Consider the following 24,827-nt stretch of genomic DNA (forward strand, 5'->3'; position numbering starts at 1 on the left):
TGCAGAGGGAAAAATGGAGAGATTCCCGCACAGAGGCTCGGCAACAAGCAGCACTCACCAGCCTGAGAGGCTTGTCTGCTCACCTGCCGGGGCGGGCGGGGCTGGGAGCTGAGGCTCGGGCTTTGGTCGCAGGGAGAGGACTGGGTTTGGCGGCGTGAACACAACCTGAAGGGGATAGTGCACCACAGCTAGCTGGGAGGGAGTCCGGAAAAAGTCTGCAGCTGCCGAAGAGGCAAGAGACTTTTTCTTCCCTCTTTGTTTCCTGGTGCGTGAGGAGAGGGGATTCAAAGTGCCGCCTAAACGAGCTCCAGAGATGGGCGTGAAATGCTAAGGCTGCTGCTGCCGCCACCAAAAAGCCTGTGTGCGAGCACAGGTCACTCTCCACACGGCCCCTCCTGGGAGCCGGTGCGGCCCACCACTGCCAGGGTCCTGTGATCTGGGGACAACTTTCCCGGGAGAACGCACTGCACGCCTCAGGCTGGTGCAATGTCACGCTGGCCTCTGCCACCACAGGCTCGCCCCGCCTCCTCTGTACCCCTCCCTCCCCCCGGCCTGAGTGAGCCAGAGCCCCCGAAGCAGCTGCTCCTTTAACCCCGTCCTGTCTGAGAGAAGAACAGACGCCCTCAGGTGACCTAAACGCAGAGGCGGGTCCAAATCCAAAGCTGAACCCCGGGAGCTGTGCGAACAAAGAAGAGAAAGGGAAATCTCTCCCAGCAGCCTCAGAAGCAGCGGATTAAAACTCCACAAACAACTTGATGTGCCTGCATCTGTTGAATACCTGAATAGACAACGAATCATCCCAAATTCAGGAGGTGGACTTTGGGAGCAGGATATATTAATTTTTCCCCTTTTACTTGTTTTGTGAGTGTATATGTATATGCTTCTGGGTGAGATTTTGTCTGTCTAGCTTTGCTTTATAATAGCTTTATTTTACTTCACTATATTATAGCCTCTTTCTTTCTTTCTTTCTATTTTTTCTCCCTTTTACTCTGAGCCGTGTGGATGAAAGGCTCTTGGTGCTCCAGCCAGGCATCAGAGCCGTGCCTCTGAGGTGGGAGAGCCAAATTCAGGACACTGGTCCACAAGAGACCTCCCAGCTCCACGTAATACCAAACGACAAAAATCTCTCAGAGATCTCCATCTCAACATCAAGACCCATCTTCACTCAACGACCAGCAAGCTACAGTGCTGGACACCCTATGCCACACAACTAGCAAGACAGGAACACAGCCCCATCCATTAGCAGAGAGGCTGCCTAAAATCATAATAAGGCCACAGACACCCCAAAATACACCACCAGACGTGGACGTGCCCACCAGAAAGACAAGATCCAGCCTCATCCACCAGAACTCAGGCACTAGTTCCCTCCACCAGGAAGCCTACACAACCCACTGAACCAACCTTAGCCACTGGGGACAGATACCAAAAACAACGGGAACTACGAACCTGTAGCCTGTGAAAAGGAGACCCCAAACACAGTAAGATAAGCAAAATGAGATGACAGAAAAACACACAGCAGAGAAAGGAGCAGGGTCAAAACACACCAGACCTAACAAATGAAGAGGAAATAGGTAGTCTACCTGAAAAAGAATTCAGAATAATGATAGTAAGGATGATCCAAAATCTTGAAAATAGAATAGACAAAATGCAAGAAACATTTAACAAGGACATAGAAGAACTAAAGAAGAACCAAGCAGCGATGAAACACACAATAAATGAAATTTAAAATACTCTAGATGGGATCAATAGCAGAATAATTGAGGCAGAAGAACGAATAAGTGACCTGGAAGATTAAATACTGGAAATAAGTACTGCAGAGCAGAATAAAGAAAAAAGAATGAAAAGAACTAAGGACAGTCTCAGAGACCTCTGGGACAACATTAAACGCACCAACATTCGAATTATAGGGGTCCCAGAAGAAGAAGAGAAAAAGAAAGGGACTGAGAAAATATTTGAAGAGATTATAGTTGAAAACTTCCCTAATATGGGAAAGGAAATAGTTAGTCAAGTCCTGGAAGCACAGAGAGTCCCATACAGGATAAATCCAAGGAGAAACACGCCAAGACACATATTAATCAAACTGTCAAAAACTAAATATAAAGAAAACATATTAAAAGCAGCAAGGGAAAAACAACAAATAACACACAAGGGAATCCCCGTAAGGTTAACATCTGATCTTTCAGCAGAAACTCTGCAAGCCAGAAGGGAGTGGCAGGATATACTTAAAGTGATGAAGGAGAAAAACCTACAAGCAAGATTACTCTACCCAGCAAGGAGCTCATTCAGATGTGATGGAGAAATTAAAAACTTTAAAGACAAGCAAAAGCTGAGAGAGTTCAGCACCACCAAACCAGCTTTACAACAAATGCTAAAGGAACTTCTCTAGGCAAGAAACACAAGAGAAGGAAAACACCTACAATAACAAACCCAAAACATTTAAGAAAATGGGAATAGGAACATACATATCGATAATTACCTTGAATGTAAATGGATTAAATGCTCCCACCAAAAGACACAGGCTGGATGAATGGATACAAAAACAAGACCCGTATATATGCTGTCTACAAGAGACCCACTTCAGACCTAGAGACACATACAGCCTGAAAGTGAGGGGATGGAAAAAGATATTCCATGCAAATGGAAATTAAAAGAAAGGTGGAGTAGCAATTCTCATATCAGACAAAATAGACTTTAAAATAAAGAATATTACAAGAGACAAAGAAGGACACTATATGATGATCAAGGGATCGATCCAAGAGGAAGGTATAACAATTGGAAATATTTATGCACCCAACATAGGAGCAACTCAATACATAAGGCAAATACTAACAGCCATAAAAGGGGAAATCGACAGCAACACAATCATAGTAGGGGACTTTAACACTCCACGTTCACCAATGGACAGATCATCCAAAATGAAAATAAATAAGGAAACACAAGCTTTAAATGATACATTAAACAAGATGGACTTAATTGATATTTATAGGACATTCCACCCAAAAACAACAGAATACACATTTTTCTCAAGTGCTCATGGAACATTCTCCAGGATAGATCATATCTTGGGTCACAAATCAAGCCTTGGTAACTTTAAGAAAATTGAAATCGTATCAAGTATCTTTTCCGACCACAACGCTATGAGACTAGATATCAACTACAGGAAAAGATCTGTAAAAAATACAAACAAATGGAGGCTACACAATACACTACTTAATAACGAACTGATTACTGAAGAAATCAAAGGGGAAATCAAAAAATATCTAGAAACAAATGACAATGGAGATACGACGACCCAAAACCTATGGGACGGAGCAAAAGCAGTGCTAAGAGGGAAGTTTATAGCAATACAAGCCTACCTCAAGAAACAGGAAATATCTCGAATAAACAACCTAACCTTGCACCTAAAGCAATTAGAGAAAGAAGAGCAAAAAAAACCCAAAGCTAGCAGAAGGAAAGAAATCATAAAGATCAGGTCAGAAATAAATGAAAAAGAAATGAAGGAAACAATAGCAAAAATCAATGAAACTAAAAGCTGCTTCTTTGAGAAGATAAACAAAATTGATATACCATTAGCCAGACTCATCAAGAGAAAAAGGGAGAAGACTCAAATCAATAGAATTGGAAATGAAAAAGGAGAAGTAACCACTGACACTGCAGAAATACAAAAGATCATGAGAGATTACTACAAGCAACTCTATGCCAATAAAATGGACAACCTGGAAGAAATGGACAGATTCTTAGAAATGGACAAACTTCCGAGACTGAACCAGGAAGAAATAGAAAATATGAACAGACCAATCACAAGCACTGAAATTGAAACTGTGATTACAAACCTTCCAACAAACAAAAGCCTAGGACCAGATGGCTTCACAGGTGAATTCTATCAAACATTTAGAGAAGAGCTAACACCTATCCTTCTGAAACTCTTCCAAAATATTGCAGAGGGAGGAACACTCCCAAACTCATTCTACAAGGCCACCATCACCCTGATACCAAAATTAGACAAAGATCTCACAAAGAAAGAAAACTACAGGCCAATATCACTGATGAAAGTAGATGCAAAAATCCTCAACAAAATACTAGCAAACAGAATCCAACAGCACATTGAAAGGATCATACACCATGATCAAGTGGGGTTTATCCCAGGAATGCAAAGATTCTTCAATATACGCAAAATCAATCAACGTGATACACCATATTAACAAATTGAAGGAGAAAAACCATATGATCATCTCAATAGATGCAGAGAAAGCTTTCGACAAAATTCAACACCCATTTATGATAAAAGTCCTGCAGAAAGTAGGCATAGAGGGAACTTTCCTCAACATAATAAAGGCCATATATGACAAACCCACAGTCAACATTGTCCTCAATGGTGAAAAACTGAAACCATTTCCACTAAGATCAGGAACAAGACAAGGTTGCCCACTCTCACCACTATTGTTCAACATAGTTTTGGAAGTGTTAGCCACAGCAATCAGAGAAGACAAAGAAATAAAAGGAATCCAAATCGGAAAAGAAGAAGTAAAGCTGTCACTGTTTGCAGATGACATGATACTATACATAGAGAATCCTAAAGATGCTACCAGAAAACTCCTAGAGCTAATCAATGAATTTGGTAAAGTAGCAGGATACAAAATTAATGCACAGAAATCTCTTGCATTTCTATACACTAATGATGAAAAATCTGAAAGTGAAATTAAGAAAACACTCCCATTTACCATTGCAACAAAAAGAATAAAATATCTAGGAATAAACCTACCTAAGGAGACAAAAGACCTGTGTGCAGAAAATTATAAGACACTGATGAAAGAAATTAAAGATGATACAAAGAGTTGGAGAGATATACCATGTTCTTGGATTGGAAGAATCAACATTGTGAAAATGACTCTACTACCCAAAGCAATCTACAGATTCAATGCAATCCCTATCAAACTACCACTGGCATTTTTCACAGAACTAGAACAAAAAATTTCACAATTTGGATGGAAACACAAAAGACCCCGAATAGCCAAAGCAATCTTGAGAACGAAAAATGGAGCTGGAGAAATCAGGCTCCCTGACTTCAGACTATATTACAAAGCTACAGTAATCAAGACAGTTTGGTACTGCCACAAAAACAGAAATATAGATCAATGGAACAGGATAGAAAGCCCAGAGATAAACCCACGCACATATGGTCACCTTTTCTTTGATAAAGGAGGCAAGCATATACAGTGGAGAAAAGACAGCCTCTTCAATAAGTGGTGCTGGGCAAATTGGACAGATACATGTAAAAGTATGAAATTAGAACACTCCCTGACACCATGCACAAAAGTAAACTCAAAATGGATTAAAGACCTAAGTGTAAGGCCAGACACCATCAAACTCTTAGAGGAAAACATAGGCAGAACACTCTATGACATACATCACAGCAAGATTCTTTTTGACCCAGCTCCCAGAGAAATGGAAATGAGAACAGAAATAAACAAATGGAACCTAATGAAACTTAAAAGCTTTTGCATAGCAAAGGAAACCATAAACAAGACCAAAAGACAACCCTCAGAATGGGAGAAAATATTTGCAAATGAAGCAACTGACAAAGGATTAATCTCCAAGATTTACAAGCAGCTCATGCAGCTCAATAACAAAAAAACGAACAACCCAATACAAAAATGGGCAGAAGACCTAAATAGACATTTCTTCAAAGGAGATATACAGATGGCCTACAGACACATGAAAGAATGCTCAACATCATTAATCATTAGAGAAAGGCAAATCAAAACTACAATGAGATATCATCTCACACTGGTCAGAATGGCCATCATCAAAAACTCTAGAAACAATAAATGCTGGAGAGGGTGTGGAGGAAAGGGAACACTCTTGCACTGTTGGTGGGAATGTAAATTGATACAGCCACTATAGAGAACAGTATGGAGGTTCCTGAAAAATCTACAAATAGAACTACCATACGACCCAGCAATCCCACTACTGGGCATATACCCTGAGAAAACCATAGTTCAAAAAGAGTCATGTACCAAAATGTTCATTGCAGCTCTATTTACAATAGCCAGGACATGGAAGCAACCTAAATGTCCATCGACAGGTGAATGGATAAAGAAGATGTGGCACATATATACAATGGAATATTACTCAGCCATAAAAAGAAATGAAATGGAGGTATTTGTAATGAGGTGGATGGAGTTAGAGTCTGTCATACAGAGTGAAGTAAGTCAGAAAGAGAAAAACAAATACAGTATGCTAACACATATATACGGAATCTAAGGAAAAAAAAAGCCATGAAGAACCTAGTGGCAAGACGGGAATAAAGACACAGACCTACTAGAGAATGGACTTGAGGATATGGGGAGGGGGTGGGGTGAGATGTGACAGGGTGAGAGAGTGTCATGGACATATATACACTACCAAATGTAAAATAGATAGCTAGTGGGAAGCAGCCGCATAGCACAGGGAGATCAGCTTGGTGCTTTGTGAACACCTAGAGGGATGGGATGGGGAGGGTGGGAGGGAGGGAGATGCAAGAGGGAAGAGATATGGGAATATATTGTATATGTATAACTGATTAACTTTGTTATAAAGCAGAAGCTAACACACCATTGTAAGGCAATTATACCTCAATAAAGATGTTAAAAAAAAAAAAAAAAAGAGTCATGTACCAAAATGTTCATTGCAGCTCTATTTACAGTAGCCAGGACATGGAAGCAACCTAAATGTCCATCGACAGCTGAATGGATAAAGAAGATGTGGCACATATATACAATGGAATATTACTCGGCCATAAAAAGAAATGAAATGGAGGTATTTGTAATGAAGTGGATGGAGTTAGAGTCTGTCATACAGAGTGAAGTAAGTCAGAAAGAGAAAAACAAATACAGTATGCTAACACATATATACGGAATCTAAGGGAAAAAAAACAGGCCATGAAGAACCTAGTGGCAAGACGGGAATAAAGACACAGACCTACTAGAGAATGGACTTGAGGATATGGGGAGGGGGTGGGGTGAGATGTGACAGGGTGAGAGAGTGTCATGGACATATATACACTACCAAACATAAAATAGAAAGCTAGTGGGAAGCAGCCTCATAGCACAGGGAGATCAGCTCGGTGCTTTTTGACCACCTAGAGGGGTGGGATGGGGAGGGTGGGAGGGAGGGAGATGCAAGAGGGAAGAGATATGGGAACATATTGTATCTGTATAACTGATTCACTTTGTTATAAAGCAGAAGCTAACACAGCATTGTAAGGCAATTATACTTCAATAAAGATGTTTTAAAAAAAAACCTACTTAAGGAGACAAAAGACCTGTATGCAGAAAATTATAAGAGACTGATGAAAGAAATTAAAGAGGACACACATAGATGGAGAGATAGTCCATGTTCTTGGATTGGAAGAATCAACATTGTGAAAATGACTATACTACTGAAAGCAATCTACAGATTCAGTGCAATCCCTATCAAACTACCACTGGCATTTTTCACAGAACTAGAAGAATACATTTCACAATTTGTATGGAAACACAAAAGACCCCGAATAGCCAAAGCAATCTTGAGAACGAAAAATGGAGCTGGAGGAATAAGGCTCCCTGACTTCAGACTATACTACAAAGATACAGTAATCAAGAGAGTATGGTACTCGCACAAAAACAGAAATATAGATCAATGGAACAGGATAGAAAGCCCAGAGATAAACCCACACACATATGGTTACCTTATCTTTGATAAAGGAGGTAAGCATATACAGTGGAGAAAAGACAGCCTCTTCAATAAGTGGTGCTGGTAAAACTGGGCAGGTACATGTAAAAGTATGAAATTAGAACACTCGCTAACACCATACACAAAAAAAACCTCCAAATGGATTAAAGAAAGTGAGTCATTTGTTGAGACATTGATGGACCTAGAGACTGTCATACAGCGTGAAGTAAGTCAGAAAGAGAAAAACAAATATCATATACTAACGCATGTATGTGGAACCTAGAAAAATGGTACAGATGAAGAAGTTTGCATGGGAGAAATTGAGACACAGATGTAGAGAACAAACGTATTGACACCAAGGGGGGAAAACCATGGGGGGTTGGGGATGGTGGTGTGCTGAATTGGGCGATTGGTATTGACATGTATACACTGATGTGTATAAAATTGATGACTAATAAGAACCTGCTGTATAAAAAAATAAATAAAATAAAATTCAAAAGTAAAAAAAAAACTAATACTAGACTTTCTTTGGGTTATTTGTATGGAAATATGTTAATATAAATGTTTCAGACATTACATGAAATTTCTAAAAATCTTATATGTTCTGGTATAATGTTATAAGTCATAATTCTAGTTATTACTAATGTATATCTCAGAAATAACTAAATTTCCTTGTCAATTGAATTATTATGAACTTTCATGAAATCTTTAACCGTGGTAATTTTTAAGTCTTTTGTCATTTACAGGCAGTTCTGTGTGTACTCTGATGCTTTTGCAGAAATGTTCCTATAGAAGGGTTTCATCTTCAAGGAATTCATGGAAAAGACTCTGACAGGTACAGGTTTCTGGTAACTGACTATACTGCTGAACTGACTAAGCATTTTCAGAACTCTAATGGAAAAATGATGTATTCATAAAAGTGCTAACAAAAGGTTAAGATGAAAAAAAGTTTAATTACATGGGACTGCGTGAACTGATGAGGATGATTATAATTTTTGTGACTTTCTGTTTGAATTTTAAAAATGTGATGTAAATTTATGTAAAAAGAACTTAATGTAAAACAAGAAAACAAACAAACAAACCAAAAAAAACAGAAAAAAAAATAAGTTTAAAAATGTGTGACTGGTAACTTTTAAAAATTGTGCATCACTGTGCTGTACATCTGAAATGAACATAATATTGTAATCAACTCTACCGCAATTAAAAAAAAAAGAATAGAATACCTAGGGATAAATTTAACCAAGGATGTGAAAGACCTATACTCTGAAAACTATAAAACTCTGATGAAAGAAATTGAAGCTAAAAAAAATGGGACAATATCCCATGCTCTTGGATTAGAAGAATTAATATTGTTAAAATGGCCACATTATCCAAAACAATCTACAGATTTAATGCAATCCCTATCAAAATACCCATGCCATTTTTCACAGAACTAGAACAAATAATCCTAAAGTTTATATGAAACCACAAAAGACCCAAGATTAAGAAAGCAATCTTGAGAAAAAAGAACACAGCTGCTGGTGTAACCCGCCCATACTTCAGAATATACTACAAAGCTACACTAATCAAAAAAGCATGGTATTGGCACCAAAACAAACACATAGATCAATGGAAAAGAGAAGAGAGCCTGGAAATAAACCCATGCCTCTATGGTCAATTAATCTATGACAAAGAATGTAAGAACATACAGTGGAGAAAAGACCATCTCTTCAAAAAGTGGTGCTGGGAAAATTGGACTGCCACATGTAAAACAATGAGATTAGAACATTCCCTCACACCATATACATAAATAAACTCAAAATGTTTTAAAGACCTAAATGTAAGACAGAAAACCATAAAACTCTTAGAAGAGAACATTGGCTGAACACTCTCTGACATAAATGGTAGCAATATTTTCTTGGATCAGTCTCCTAAGGCAAATGAAATAAAGGCAAAAATAAGCAAATGGAACCTAACTAAACTTAAAAAATTTTACACAGTAAATGAATCTATCAACAAAAGAAAAGAGTACCTATGGAATGGGAGAAAATATTTCCCATTGATGCACTGACAAAGGGTTAATATTCAAAATATACAAACAGCTTATACAATTCAATATCAAAAAAGAAAATCAACTCAATTAAAAAATGGGCAGATGACCTGAATAGACATTTTTCCAAAAACAGACACACAGTTGACTAACAGGCACATGAAAAGATGTTCAACATCACTATTTATTGGAGAAATGCAAATCAAAACAACAATGAGATATCACCTGGCACCTTTCAGAATGCCTATCATCATAAAGCCTACAAATAACAAATGTTGGAGACTATGTGGAAAAAAGGGTACCCTTGTACTCTGTTGGTGGGAATGTAAATTGGTGCAACCACTATGGAAAACAGTATGGAGGTTATATGGCTATATACCCATAAAAGTGAAAACATTAATTCAAAAAGATACATGTACCTCAGTGTTCATAGTAACACTACTTAGAACAGCCAAGACACAGGAGCAACCCACGTGCCCATCAACATACGACTGGATTAAGAAGATGTGGTATATATATATACAATGGAATATTAGCCATAAAAAAGTATGAAATGCTACCGTCTGCAGCAATGTGGATGGATTTAGAGAACATGATTCTTATTGAAATACATCAGACAGAAAAAGATAAATATTGTATGGTATCACTTATATGTGGATTTAAAAAAAAATACAAGGGAATGTATATGCAAAACAGAAATAATCTCACAGATATAAAAAGCAAACTTGTGGTTACCAAAAGGGAGAGAGAAGGTGGGAGGGATAAATTCGGGTTATGGGATTAACAGAGACAAACTACTATGTATAAAATGTATAAGCAACAGGATATACTGTATACCAAAGGGAATTATAGCCATTATCTTATAATATCCTAATTGCTAAAAATACTGAATTTCTACACTGTACACCTGAAACTAATATAATATTGTAAATCACCTATACTGCCTTAAGAAATAAAGTTTGTCATCATATACTTAAATTGCAAAAATGTAGATTTTGAAGTATTGTGAATACTGACATTTTGAAATAAACTGTTACTCTCTTAAATATACCCAACAGAATCTAAATACTGTAGCAATTTGAGATCAGCTATCATTTGTTTTTTTGTGTTTTTTTTTGTGTTTTTTTGTTTTTTTTTAACATCTTTATTGGAGTATAATTGCTTTACAATGGTGTGTTAGTTTCTGCTGTATGACAGTGAATCAGCTATACATATACATGCATCCCCATCTCCTCCCTCTTGAGTCTCCCTACCACCCTCCCTATCCCATCCCTCTAGGTGGACACAAAGCACCGAGCTGATCTCCCTGTGCTATGTGGCTGTTTCCCACTAGCTAGCTATTTTACATTTGGTAGTGTATATATGTCAATGCCACTCTCTCACTTCGTCCCAGCTTACACTTCCCCCTCATCATTTGTTTTTAAAATACATTAAAATAATTTTCTTTAACTATTGGATAATTTATATTGTTTCTTTTTTTCCTCTAATATATAGTTCCATTTATTATCACCCCAGAATTTTTGTCCTAATTTTATATATTTTTTGTTAAAAAGCCTTTCATTGATCACTGTATCATATTTCCCTACCTCAAAAACTGTTTAAGTTAAAATTAATTTTAAAGGTTAAAAACTGTTCCTTATTAATTTATCATTTGATTATTGTCAGTATATGATTGATCAAAATAATATAAATGCATCACCAATCTTTGTAAATTTTAAAAAGTAAAAAGTTAAAATTTAATTGAATATTCATTTGAGGGATTTTTTCCCTATTATTTTATTTAACCAAACATGAATAGTACTCATTGCTAGCAATTTTTTTCCTTTAAAATTTTTATTGATATAAGCACTAAAATATATAATAAATAAATGAATAGATGGGGATTAAAGGACTTTATTATAGTAATTTCCTTCCATCTTTAATTTCCTTGCAGATAATAGGCCAAAAATCACATAATTATCCATCTTCATAAATCATTTTAATCATTTATCAGCTGACAATTCAATTAGGTCCTCCTTCAATTTTGTCCAAGACAAAGAATTGGAAATTACAGACTTGCAAAATGATTTATTACGTAGTGTTTAGAGTCATTCACTTTCTCAGTGTGGACACCAATATGTACTTCAAATTTTCCCTTTGTAAACAAACTCAAGGTTTTCATCCCCAGAGGCAATGCAATATTGTCAAATCTTAGATGAATGACAGAAGTATGCCTTTATTTTGTAAAGCGGGAAAAGGTAAATTGCAAAAAGGGACATTTTCTAGCAGATCAATTTTAGGAAAGAAGCTATATGGAAATTGAGTATCTAGAAATTGATTCTCTTTAAGCTACTATCTTTATCCTCCTACTGTTTGAAAAGGCTTTGTGTAGACAAACTCAATTTGAAGACTTGCCATAGATAATACTGCTACCACTGCTGTATCTGGTGGAACAACTGATTTTTACCATTGAAATCGAGCAGAAACCTGTGGGCTCCCAGGCACAAAAGCCTTTCTGTGTCCCCTATTTCTTGTTTGTAGGAAATAGGCTTCATTCAACCCCATCTCATATCCTGCTCAACTCCCAGTGTTCAGTTGGAAGTTCCCAGTGTTCAGTTGGAAGTCTCATAGCTCTGATGGTAAATGACATGGAAAGATAAACTGAAGGAAAAGTAAGTATTGGCTGCTATCATCATCCTCTTCATCGTCACCATCATCGATGGAGTGTTTGTGCCAATACAGACATATTTATACACCCCCCCCAGGGTGAATACCCCACATTCTAATAAAGTGACACAAGTGTGTTCTTGGATTTTGCAACTCACCTCAGTGCTTCAGTGCTTCTACTCTTCAGGAGATAGAATGAGGGAAGGGATGGCTTGAACTCTTCCAGAAAGGGTCAAAAAACTCCAATGCCTATGGGACCAACTAGATAAGCAATTTAATAAAGTGGACTTGGTAGAGTCAGAGCACATGCCTTGTCTAAAAGGGACAGCCACTACTCAGGTCCAGTCAAACTGTGGCCCTTCAAGTGTATTAGTCTAATATAGCCATATCATCCAGTTTTAAAAGAAAAGCTTGAAATGTGGATTCGTATGGGAAATTTGCCAAGTGTTAGGTGTTGGCAGGCCAAAGCCAGTCCATGAGTTGCCAGTTTGTAATTCATGTGCTAAAGTTTAAAGTGGGTATATAGCACCAGAATTTCTGAACATTCAAGAAAGCCTGACTTGTTCATTCTTTTTTATATGCAAACTAAATGAAAAATCAAGATTATTAGAAGATTACAGGTACTATAGATTTAGAACAAGAATGATAGATGATTTGAATATACATCTCTAGAACATAATATGTATCTGCCAGGTAGACTATCTTTGGTCTGATCCTTTACTGTTTTTTTTGCTTTTGTTTTTGTTTCTGTTTTTTTTTTTTTTTTGGTCATAGTTTAACTTACCAAGGGTAAATTTATTTCATTTGTTTTATTTCAGAAGAGAGGGTGTGTCAGAGCAATTGATGTCTCTATCATGTATTTACTACAACTGTGAAATGTATGCATGTTAGTCCCAGTTTTGCTGATGAAGAAACTGAGATTCAGAAAAATGAAATGAACTGCACTAAGATCATACAGCCATAAGTGACCAAGCCAGAGTTGAAATCCTGGTCTTTTTGGCTTAAGTCTAGGCTCTTGCCATTGTACCACCCTGCTGTCTCTCTAGTTCTGCTTGTATTATTTGCCCCTATGTGCATCAGTAGGAGTGGGGAGCAACCATAGGATTTCCCTTAAATTCTGTAGATATACTCCATTTAATTAGTACAATCACTTCAAGACCCCAACAACAGAAATTACTTCCTCAAGATAAATTCCTAAAGAAGAATTACTCAGTAAAATTGTCTGCATGTTTTATTAAGCTTTCGGTGTTTATTAGCAAATTGTCCTTCAGATAAGTTGAACCTACCAAGTAACCTAATTCCCAGTAGGAATGAGGTCCTGTTTCCTCTAATAATAAGAACAATAATATTATTCATATAGTGCTTACTATGAATGGGGCACTGTTCTAAGTGCTTGACATATGTTAATTTATTTGATTTCCAGAAAGCTCATTTCACAGATGACAAATATCAAGGCACAGAAAGGTTAAATTACTTGCCCAACATCATGTAGTGAACAAGTGGAAGTAATGGAACCAGGATTTGAAGCTAGGCAGTCTAGACTGACTATGTCAGGACTGAATATTATATTGTTCTCTTTAATTTAATAGACAAAATATTTCAGTTATATTAATTTGTATTTTTTTACTTAAAGAAGATAACATTTTTTTTCTTTTTCTTTCCTCCCTCCCTTTTCCTTCCTTCCTTCCTTCCTGACTCTTTTTTCCCCTTTTGTGACATTAACATACTAATGTCTTCTGTCTATTTTTCTCTTATGGTGTTCATTTAAAAAAATGATTTGTAAGAAGTGTGTTATGTCAAGAATATTAAGACTTCATGTGTTATAAATGTTGCAATTTCTTTTAGTTTGACTTTAACCTTTTAATTTTTATTGTATTTTTGACATATAGAATTTTAAAAATCCTTAGGAAATCTGTCTATCTTTCCATTTATGTTTTTTTGTTTTGTTTTAGAAAGGCCATAACCAAACCAAGGTTATATAAATATTTGCTATAATAGTTTTCTGCAAATTTTATGATTTCATTTTTTATCTAGAATTTATTTTGGCATTTAAGATGAAGATTCATGGATTCATGGAAAGTTTCACTCTTTCCACCTTTCCAACATGTTAGGGATTTATTGTGTTTCTCATGTCATTTTTGTCAGTTCAATGGTATTTGGTAAAGATAGGAGGTAAAAGCATAGGCTTAGTTGCCACCTTGAATAAGAAAGCTGATTTTAAAATAGTTAATTATTTCATTTCTTATTTTTTTTCTTACAAGTTTCTTACGTGACCTGTTAAGGTTTTCTACTTCTTGAATATACTTTGGTCATGTACACCTTCCTAGAAAAGTAATACAGTGATCCATTTTTCTTTGTCATTAACAAAGATTTGCACAAAGTCTTTTCTCATGATTCTCAAAAATATACCCTTTATCTGTGATTAAATCTACTCATGGAATTCTAGTTTTCATGTAATTACCTTGTTGCTCTTTTCTTAAGTTTCAGCTGATTAATGTTGTGCTTCTCACTAACAAAGGCATGTTCATTTAACTGCTGGAATGCTAATTTTATTTAGTTGTAATTTAAAACATTAAAGTGGATATATTTTGGACTAAAATGCAAAAAATAACATGATTTATAAGATAAATGAAGAGAATTCAAGATAATGTGCTTTTGGCCAAACTCGTTGAAACAGAGGGTAGAATGGTGGTTACCAGGGGCTGGGAGATGAGGGGAATTGGGGAGATGTTGGTCAAAGGCTATGAACTTCCAGTTACGAGATGAATAAGTTCCAGGGATCTAATGTACAGCATGGTGATTATAGTTAATAATGCTGTATTGTATACTTGAAAGTTGCTAAGAGAATAGATCTTAAATGTTCTCACCACAAAAAAGAAAAGGTCATTATGTGACCTGATAATGCTGCAATGGTAATCATTTTTCAATATATACGTATATCAAATCAATGGGCTGTACACCTTAAGTTTACACAGTGTTATATGTCAACTATATCTCAATAAATCTGGGGTGGAGAGAGAAAACAATGGCCAAAATAACACTAAATCTCTATCTACTGAGCCCAAACTGTGGTCTTCCTCCACCTCCCATGGGGAGACCTCTTTGACAAAGTCTTTCAGTTTCTCAGAAATTACCCTCTATGGAAGAACTCAGGATGATTGCTATTTATTGTTTTTTTTTAAATTTATTTATTTTTGGCTGTGTTGGGTCTTCATTGCTTCGTGTGGGCTTTCTCTAGTTGTGGTGAGCAGGGGCTACCCTTCGTTGTGGTGTGCGGGCTTCTGATTGCGGTGGCTTCTCTTGTTGCGGAGCACGGGCTCTAGGTGTGTGGGATTCAGTAGTTGTGGCAAACGGGCTTAGTTGCTCCGTGGCATGTGGGATGTTCCTGAAGCAGGGATCGAACCCGTGTCCCCTGCATTGGCAGGTGGATTCTTAACCATTGCACCACCAGGGATAAAGAGCTTACAGTAGGAAAAAAAAAAAAAAAAGAAAAGAAATGTGCTTTTAGGAGAATTCAGGAAGAGGATGAGTGTGCTTTTGCCCGTGCTGTGTTCCTTGGTGAGAGACTTGTAAGAGAATCACCTAATTATAATGGTTTATCTATTTGACTTGTTCTTCAAAGACCTTCTTAGATTTTCTTAGCAAATTTCATTTTTTGAGTCTGTTAAGTCATTAATGTTTGATTTTTATCATTTTGTAGCCATCACCCTGCTTCCCTCTTTTTTCTGTTGTCCTCTTTATTTGAAAGCCTAATTAATTGTTTCTCTCTCTATTCTTTGGTATTTAAGATCTTTGAGTGTATAAATTTGACTCTGAGCTCATTCACATAGTTAAATCAAATACCACTAAATTGAAGCTTGATAAGAATGCAGATTCCTGAGCACCACTTATATTTTGGTAGGTTTGGAGTGGGGTCTAGAAATCCGTATTTTTGAATGAGATCCTCAGATCACATATAGGGAAATCCCATCATAATTATGAATGTTTATGTTCTTATTATCATTATTTTTCTAAATTCACTCTAATAAGAACTTTGATTTGCACTTTGTCCCAAAAGTGCTTAATTCTGTTTTAATTTTCAAGTGGTTGAGTTTTTCATTCACAGTTTCATTATTAATATCTAGTTTTGTTCTACTGAGATCAAGGAAGATGACCTGTGATACTTTCTTAATTTTTTTCTTTTTTGAGAAAATTAAAAATCTAAAAAAAATATAAAATAGTATTATAACAAATACTCATATCACTACCACCTAGAATTAACTCTTGTTATTCTGCCATATTCGCTTCCATTTAAAAGAGAAAATATATTTTTAGAGATTTAATTATATTTCCTTTTAATTACTGTCCTGTGTCCTATTTCATTTCCTCTTCCTCATGGGTGCAAATTTGGTATGAATCATTCTAGTATATTTTCAATAGCTTCACATACATATGAATGCATCTATAAACACCATAGAGTGTTTTGCTAATTAATTAGGTTTTTGAGATCTATATATATAAATATATTTAGATCTAGTTCATTCCTTTTATCTTCTGTATTCTAATAATCACATTAATCACACTATATTAATCCATCCCCCTATTGAGAGACATCATATACTTATATTTTTTTCTTATCTTGAGATTTACTAAAGCATTTGTGGCCTAAATGCTATTAAATGTTGACTGGATACTATGGGGAAAAGGTACTTTTTTGCACGGTATAAACCAGAATTAGAAATTTATACATAAATTTGAAATTATTCATTCTATTATTCAAGGGCTAGATCTTTATTTCTCCTACTTAATCTGTAACTAAATTAGATACATGTGTTAATAGCTGCCACTACTATTGTGTGCCTGTCAATTTCTACCTATAATTTCTCACCAAAATACCTTCTCATTTTTAAAAGTTGTAAACGCAGTGCATACTTATAAAAGCCATCAGAAATTTTTAAATTTTATTTTAAAAAAAGGAACAGGGGACTTCCCTGTTGGCACAGTGGTTAAGAATCTGCCTGCCAATGCAGGGGGCACGGGTTTGATCCCTGGTCTGGGAAGATTCCACATGCTGAGGAGCAACTAAGCCCTGTGCTACAACTACTGAGCCTGCGCTCTAGAGCCTGCGTGCCACAACTACTGAGCCGCGTGCCACAACTACTGAAGGCCGTGCGTCTAGAGCCCGTGCTTCGCAACAAGAGAAGCCACTGCAATGAGAAGCCCGTGCACCACAACGAAGAGTAGCCCCCGCTTGCCGCAACTAGAGAAAGCCCTCATGGAGCAACGAAGACCCAACTCAGCAAAAAAAAAAGGAACAGTTATTCATAATTTTAGCACCAAGTAATAACCATTAACATACTTGTGTATAGTGTTCCAGGTTTCTTTTTATACATACACATACATTGTCTTTAAAGACAGTTTACACATACAAACTGTTTATAAAAAATAGTTTTAAAATAAAAATATACTTACTGTATTTTTTGGTACTGAAACATATGTGATTGTATAATTTCTAACTGTATGGACATATATAAAACTGAAAGTGAAAATACTCTGTAATTTCCCTGTAACTACCATTTATTTCATGTACACTTTTTATTTATTTATTTATTTATTTATTTATTTATTTATTTTTGGCTGTGTTGGGTCTTCGTTTCTCTGCCAGGGCTCTCTCTAGTTGCGGCGAGCAGGGGCCACTCTTCATCGCGGTGCGCGGGCCTCTCACTATCGCGGCCTCTCTTGTTGCGGAGCACAGGCTCCAGACCCGCAGGCTCAGTAACTGTGGCTCACGGGCCCAGTTGCTCTGCGGCATGTGGGATCCTCCCAGACCAGGGCTCGAACCCGCATCCCCCGCACTGGCAGGCGGAGTCTCAACCGCTGCGCCACCAGGGAAGCCCTCATGTACACTTTTTATCATACAAATTAACCACCCATTTCTTAAACAGTGAATATTATTTTTTTGTATGGTAATATCATAATATATCTGACCAATCCTGTGTAGACACTGATTATCTTTTAAAATAATTTTTTTAAATGCTGCAGTGCACGTACATTTTATACATATGTATTTTTGTGTCCTTATCCAATTATTTTCATAGGTGAGGTCTCTAAATTAGGCATTTCCAAATAAAGGTGGAAATATTTAAAATGTTTACATATATGTTAAAATTGCCTTAAGATAACAACTTACACTTCAATTGGCATGACAGTTCATTTTCTCAGCTCTCTCTCAATGATAAGGTTTATTATTATTTTTCATCTTTGCCAATATAAGACAGAAGAAGAATCTCATTGTTTTAATTTGAAATTCTTTGATTGCTAGTGAGCTTAATCATCCTTTTATACGCCCATTGGCCATTTGCACTTTTTTTGTAAAATGCAGGCTCTTGCCCAGTCCTCTTCCCTTCCCCCAAGGGGGGGAGTTCATCTTTTCCTTTTTGCTTTGTCAGAGTTCCTTGGTTCTCATTTTTGATCTTTTACTTCGGTCGGTTTGATTCAGGCTTTCATCTTTTCACTTCACTGCCTGATGGTATATATATATATATATATATATATATATTCTCATTAGTCTTTAATGTCCTTTATAGAAGCTGGCTCCCTTTCCTCTCTTCCTCCTTCCTTCCCTCTCTTTTGTCTTCTGTTGTCCCTTTGTTTCTTTCTCTCTGTTTCTCTCTCTCTCCGTCATCTTTTTTTTTTTTTTTTCAGTACATAAGTTTTTAATTTTGACCGAGTCGACTCTATCATCCTGGGCCTGGCGCCGCGTCAGCAGAGGGGGGCGGGGAGGCGAGCGCGGAACTGGGGGAGGGGAAGGGGCGGGGAGGAGCGGGCGGAGCAGCTGCGGGAGCTGCTGGGAGACCGCGCGGTGGGATCACACGGCGGCGGCGGCGGCGGCGGCGGCGGCGACGGCGGCGGCGGCGGCCCAGAGATCTGACCGGCAAGACCTCGGCCCGCGGCCTACTCGGAGCCCTCTCTCCACCGGAGGACCAGGGATCTGCTGTCTTCAACACAGAGGTACCGTGCTCCGCGCTCCCCGCCCAGCCCGGCCCAGCCTGCTGCGGCGGTGCCTCCTTCCTTCCTTCTTCCCTCGCTCTCTCTCCCGCCCGCCCGCCCGCGCCTTCCCTGTCTGCCTGCGTCACTGCGGCCGCCATGGCTGAGAACGGCGAGAGCAGCGGCCCCCCGCGCCCCTCCCGCGGCTCTCCTGCGGCCCAAGGCCCTGCCTCTGCCCCGGCGGAGCCCAAAATTATCAAAGTCACTGTGAAGACCCCCAAAGAGAAAGAGGAGTTCGCAGTGCCCGAGAACAGCTCAGTCCAGCAGTTTAAGGAAGCGATTTCGAAACGCTTCAAATCCCAAACGGATCAGCTAGTGCTGATTTTTGCCGGAAAAATCTTAAAAGATCAAGATACCTTGATTCAGCATGGCATCCATGATGGACTGACTGTTCATCTTGTCATCAAAAGCCAGAACCGACCTCAGGGCCAGTCCACCCAGCCTAGTAATGCCGCGGGAACTAATACTACCACCGCGTCGACTCCCAGGAGTAACTCCACACCTATTTCCACAAATAGCAACCCGTTTGGGTTGGGGAGCCTGGGAGGACTTGCAGGCCTTAGCAGCCTGGGCTTGAGCTCGACCAACTTCTCTGAGCTCCAGAACCAGATGCAGCAGCAGCTCCTGTCCAGCCCTGAGATGATGATCCAAATCATGGAAAATCCCTTTGTTCAGAGCATGCTTTCGAATCCTGATCTGATGAGGCAGCTCATTATGGCCAATCCACAGATGCAACAATTGATTCAGAGAAACCCAGAAATCAGTCACCTGCTCAACAACCCAGATATAATGAGGCAGACCCTCGAAATCGCCAGGAATCCAGCTATGATGCAAGAAATGATGAGAAATCAAGACCTGGCTCTCAGCAATCTTGAAAGCATCCCAGGTGGCTACAATGCTTTACGGCGCATGTACACTGACATTCAAGAACCCATGCTGAATGCCGCACAAGAGCAGTTTGGGGGTAATCCGTTTGCCTCGGTGGGGAGCAGTTCCTCCTCTGGGGAAGGTACGCAGCCTTCCCGCACAGAAAATCGCGATCCACTACCCAATCCGTGGGCGCCACCACCGGCTACCCAGAGTTCTGCGACCACCAGCACAACAACGAGCAGTGGCAGTGGATCTGGCACTAGCTCTAGCAGTGCTACGGGGAACACAGTGGCTGCAGCTAATTATGTCGCCAGCATCTTCAGCACCCCAGGAATGCAGAGCTTGCTGCAACAGATAACTGAAAACCCCCAGCTGATCCAGAATATGCTGTCTGCACCCTATATGAGAAGCATGATGCAGTCGCTGACCCAGAATCCAGATTTGGCTGCACAGATGATGCTGAATAGCCCTGTGTTTACTGCAAATCCTCAGCTTCAGGAGCAGATGCGTCCACAGCTCCCTGCTTTCCTGCAGCAGATGCAAAATCCAGACACACTCTCAGCCATGTCGAACCCAAGAGCAATGCAGGCTTTAATGCAGATCCAGCAGGGGCTACAGACATTAGCCACTGAAGCACCTGGCCTCATTCCAAGCTTCACTCCAGGTGTCGGGGTGGGGGTGCTGGGAACAGCTATAGGCCCTGTAGGCCCAGTCACACCCATAGGCCCCATTGGCCCCATAGTCCCGTTTACTCCCATAGGCCCCATTGGACCCATAGGACCCACTGGCCCTGCAGGTCCCCCTGGCTCCACTGGCTCAGGCGCCCCCCCTGGGCCCACTGTATCTAGCTCTGCACCCAGTGAAACTACGAGCCCAACATCGGAATCTGGACCCAACCAGCAGTTCATTCAGCAAATGGTGCAGGCTCTGGCTGGAGCAAATCCTCCGCAGCTGCCGAATCCAGAAGTCAGATTTCAACAACAACTGGAACAGCTCAACGCAATGGGGTTCTTAAACCGGGAAGCAAACTTGCAGGCTCTAATAGCAACAGGAGGCGACATCAACGCAGCCATTGAGAGGCTGCTGGGTTCCCAGCCATCGTAATTACATTTCTATACTTTCAAAAAATGTATCTTATTTTTGATAATGGCTCTTAAATCTTTAAACACACAAAATTGTACTTTACTTTCACTTTGATTCTTTTAACTCTGTCTAGTTATAAATTAAATATGCATTTTAAGGTGGAGTCCTTTCCTACCTCTTTGTTTCCTCCCTCCCTCCCTCCCTTCTCTCCTCCCTTCCCTCTTCCCTTCCTCCCTCCCGCCCTCCCTCCCTCCGTCCCTTCCTTCCTTCCTTCCTTCCTTCCTTCCTTCTCTGTTTTGAATGGTGGGAATCAATGCCGTTTCACTCAAAGGTGTTGCATGCAAACACTTCTGCTTTTATTGTGAGTTTTGGAAACAGGTATCAACCTTTACAGTTGGGTGAACAAGTTTTGTTCTACAGATGTCCAATTTATTTGCATTTTAAACATTATCCTATGATAGTAATTAAATGTAGAATGAAAATATTAAAAACATAAATTAATTGAAGCTCTCTAATTTGTGGTACAATATTGCTTATTGTGACTTTGGCATGTATTTTTGCTAGCAAAATGCTGTAAGATTTATACCATTTGATCTTTTTTGCTATATTTATACACAGTACAGTAAGCACAATTGGAACTGTACATCTAGAAATATTACAACAGAATCTCTGAGCAGAATATGTATAACCAAAATGAGAAAGGATATAAGAAATATTTCTGGAGCTCGGTATATCTCACAATTTTGTAGAATCTTACAGCATCTTTGATAAACTTCTCAGTGGAAATGTTGGCTAGGCAAGTTCAGTTAAAATATAGTAGAAATGTTTATCCTGGTATCTCTAAGTATACATTTAATTGTACAGAAAACTTACAGTGTGACATTGTGTCAACATTTGCAAATTGATTGTATATGATCTTAATCTTAGTGCAGCCTGAAGGATCAGTATAGTAATGCCAGGAAAGTGCTTTTTTTAAGACTTCCTTCTCAGCTTCTCCCGTAAAGAGACCCTAATACGCATTTTGATTTGTAATTGGAAATGTAACTTTCACTGAAAATGTCATGTGACGTTTGCATTACTTTTAACTGCTGTGTATAAAGGAAACTGTATCTTTTGATTCTATCAGTTATTTCTCTTGTGCACAGGGAAAAATGCATTAAAAATGACTAAAAAAATAAAAAAATTAAAAATGGATAAATCTTTTCCTTTTTGCCTTCTGGCCCTAGGATCATGTTTAGAAGGATTGCCAACCCCAAGATTATATAAATCTTATCCTGTATTTCTCTAATTTTGATGGTTTTGTTTTTTAAAAAAAGTTCCTTTGCCCTGTCTGGAATTATTTTGATGTATAGATTTAGGTATTCTAACTTTTTTTTTCCCCCAAAGGGTAGACAGTTGTTACCCGGTTTTTATCTCATTGTCCTCATCCCCCCCTCCATTTGCAATGTCATACATATATATACTTTATTCTGTGTTTGAATTCTCTTTAGTACCACTGAACATTGTAGCCCCAGTACACCAGCCTGTAGTTATTGAGTTAGAAATGACTTCATATCTCTTAGGGCAAGTCCTCCTTTTGATCTTATTTATTTTTATTTTTCACAATTTTCTAATGATTCCAACGTGTTTATTTTACCAGATGAACTTTACAGTTATTAGATTTCCCTCCCCCCCCAAAAAAAATAAATTGGGAATTTGATTAGGATTGTCTTAAATTGATACGATAGTGAGAAGTACAGAATTACAGTGCTCTCCAGAAACATGATGTATTGCCTCATTTTTAAAAAGCTTTTACATCCTTCAGGAGAGTTTTATTTATTTAAGTCCCATATAATTTGTAATAAATGTATTCCTAGGTAATACAGATATATGGGAAACAATACTGCAATTGGGAGCTCTTATTCAGTGTGTTACCTATGTGGTCATTTTTGCTATATAGGGGAAGAATGTATTTTCATAGATTAATTTTAAGTTGGCAGTTTACTGGAATCTATTAAATTCAGAGACATTCAGTTGATCCTTTTGAGTTTTTCCTGGTAAGCAATCATATCAATGATAAGTTATAATGATAGGTTATTTTCAAAATTTATAACATAGGTTCTGATGGCATGGGTTAAACAATTCCAGAATAGTGCTAAAGAAGAAAAGTGGCAGTGGCATTCTTGTCTTGTTTCTCATTTTAACCAGACTGTGTTTGCTGCAGCAATTCTAAATTGCATTTTTGAAAAACCATTCCTCTGGGAGATGGTCAAATAAGTTTGCAAAATGCTGTATACTATAGCCCCTCTTAGAGAGTCATTAGGCAGTAAATTTTGACTAGTATTATTTTTTTTAAAAGGAGTATGTTCTTTAAAAGAGTAAAAACTATTTAATCTTATCTAACTCAGCATTTCCTAAACTTATTTGAGTAAAGAACAACTATTTTCCCTTTTAAACACCCTAATAACATTTGGCATATCAATGTTCCTCAGAACATCAAGTTAGGAAATGGTGATTTATTATTTCACTGCTGTATGATGCTGGGTGTTTACGATAATTACAATAGCAAAGTCTGCCATAATAAATTTAAGAATTTTTATGACATGAAAGATTTTATAGGAAAATCAATATAAAAATAAGCCAGTAACATAGAAAATAGCAATAAATCAATAGCTATAGGAAAAACTGGATGTTTTCTGGGGCCTGGCTCAGACAATTTAACAGGTAAATTTCTTTCAGGCATTCAAGGAACAGAGAATTCCTTAATTACCCTTGCCAAATGTTTCTCTACCTTTTAATACATTTTGTTTTCTCCCTGAAAAGGTCCAAGTCTTTAATTTATTAATGCTATTTTTTGGTTGTATTTTTCCTTTCCAGTTAATTAATTTTTGTTTATAACTTTACCCTTTAAAAAATTTTTAAAACTGTTCGTCTCTTACATGATATAACTTCCTCTTATTATCTTGCAAGTTCTTTTCATAGGCTCTGTTTTTGTTTTGGGTTTTATCTACTGTTAATTCACAATTTATCCATTTATTCATCATTGAATAAGAAGGGCATATCCTAACCTGCTGTCTCTCTCCCTCCAATAAGAGTAGGGTAATTCTTTTATGCTTTCACTGTTTACTTGGTTGTCATCCCCTCTCTAAGCTTACACTAGATGGCTAGATGGTGTAAGTTTATATTACTGGCTCTGTGAGCCAGCAGGATGAGGTAGTGGGGAGGGAACTAGGGCCAGGGGCAATCCCAGCAGGAGATGTTCACCTCAAGTTGGCTTTCTTCATTTGCTCTTTTGGCCTCTACTTCAGGTATGTGATATCATATATACTCGCCACTTGTGTGTGGCCAGTGTGTCAGGGGGGTTGGATATAAAGCATTGAAATAAGTCCTGCTGGTTTATTAATGAGGACTTATATCAGGTTGAGACCATCATGTTTATTGAGACCATGGTCAGAGATGCTGAGCTTGCCTTCTGAGAAGGGGCAGCCTGCTCCAAAGTCTG

At 38.2% G+C, this 24,827-nt stretch overlaps 1 protein-coding gene across 1 annotated transcript; it reads left to right on the plus strand.

Annotated features, from left to right (window-relative positions):
* The first annotated feature begins 19,185 nt into the window (after positions 1–19,185).
* Positions 19,186–22,534, plus strand: UBQLN2 (ubiquilin 2). Its single transcript, XM_036840728.1, has one exon. The coding sequence runs from the start codon at positions 19,493–19,495 to the stop codon at positions 21,365–21,367; it is 1,875 nt and encodes a 624-aa protein (XP_036696623.1). The 5' UTR covers positions 19,186–19,492; the 3' UTR covers positions 21,368–22,534.
* Positions 22,535–24,827: the final 2,293 nt, after the last annotated feature.

Source organism: Balaenoptera musculus, chromosome X (genome assembly GCF_009873245.2).
Source record: "Balaenoptera musculus isolate JJ_BM4_2016_0621 chromosome X, mBalMus1.pri.v3, whole genome shotgun sequence".
Classification (NCBI taxonomy): domain Eukaryota; kingdom Metazoa; phylum Chordata; class Mammalia; order Artiodactyla; family Balaenopteridae; genus Balaenoptera; species Balaenoptera musculus.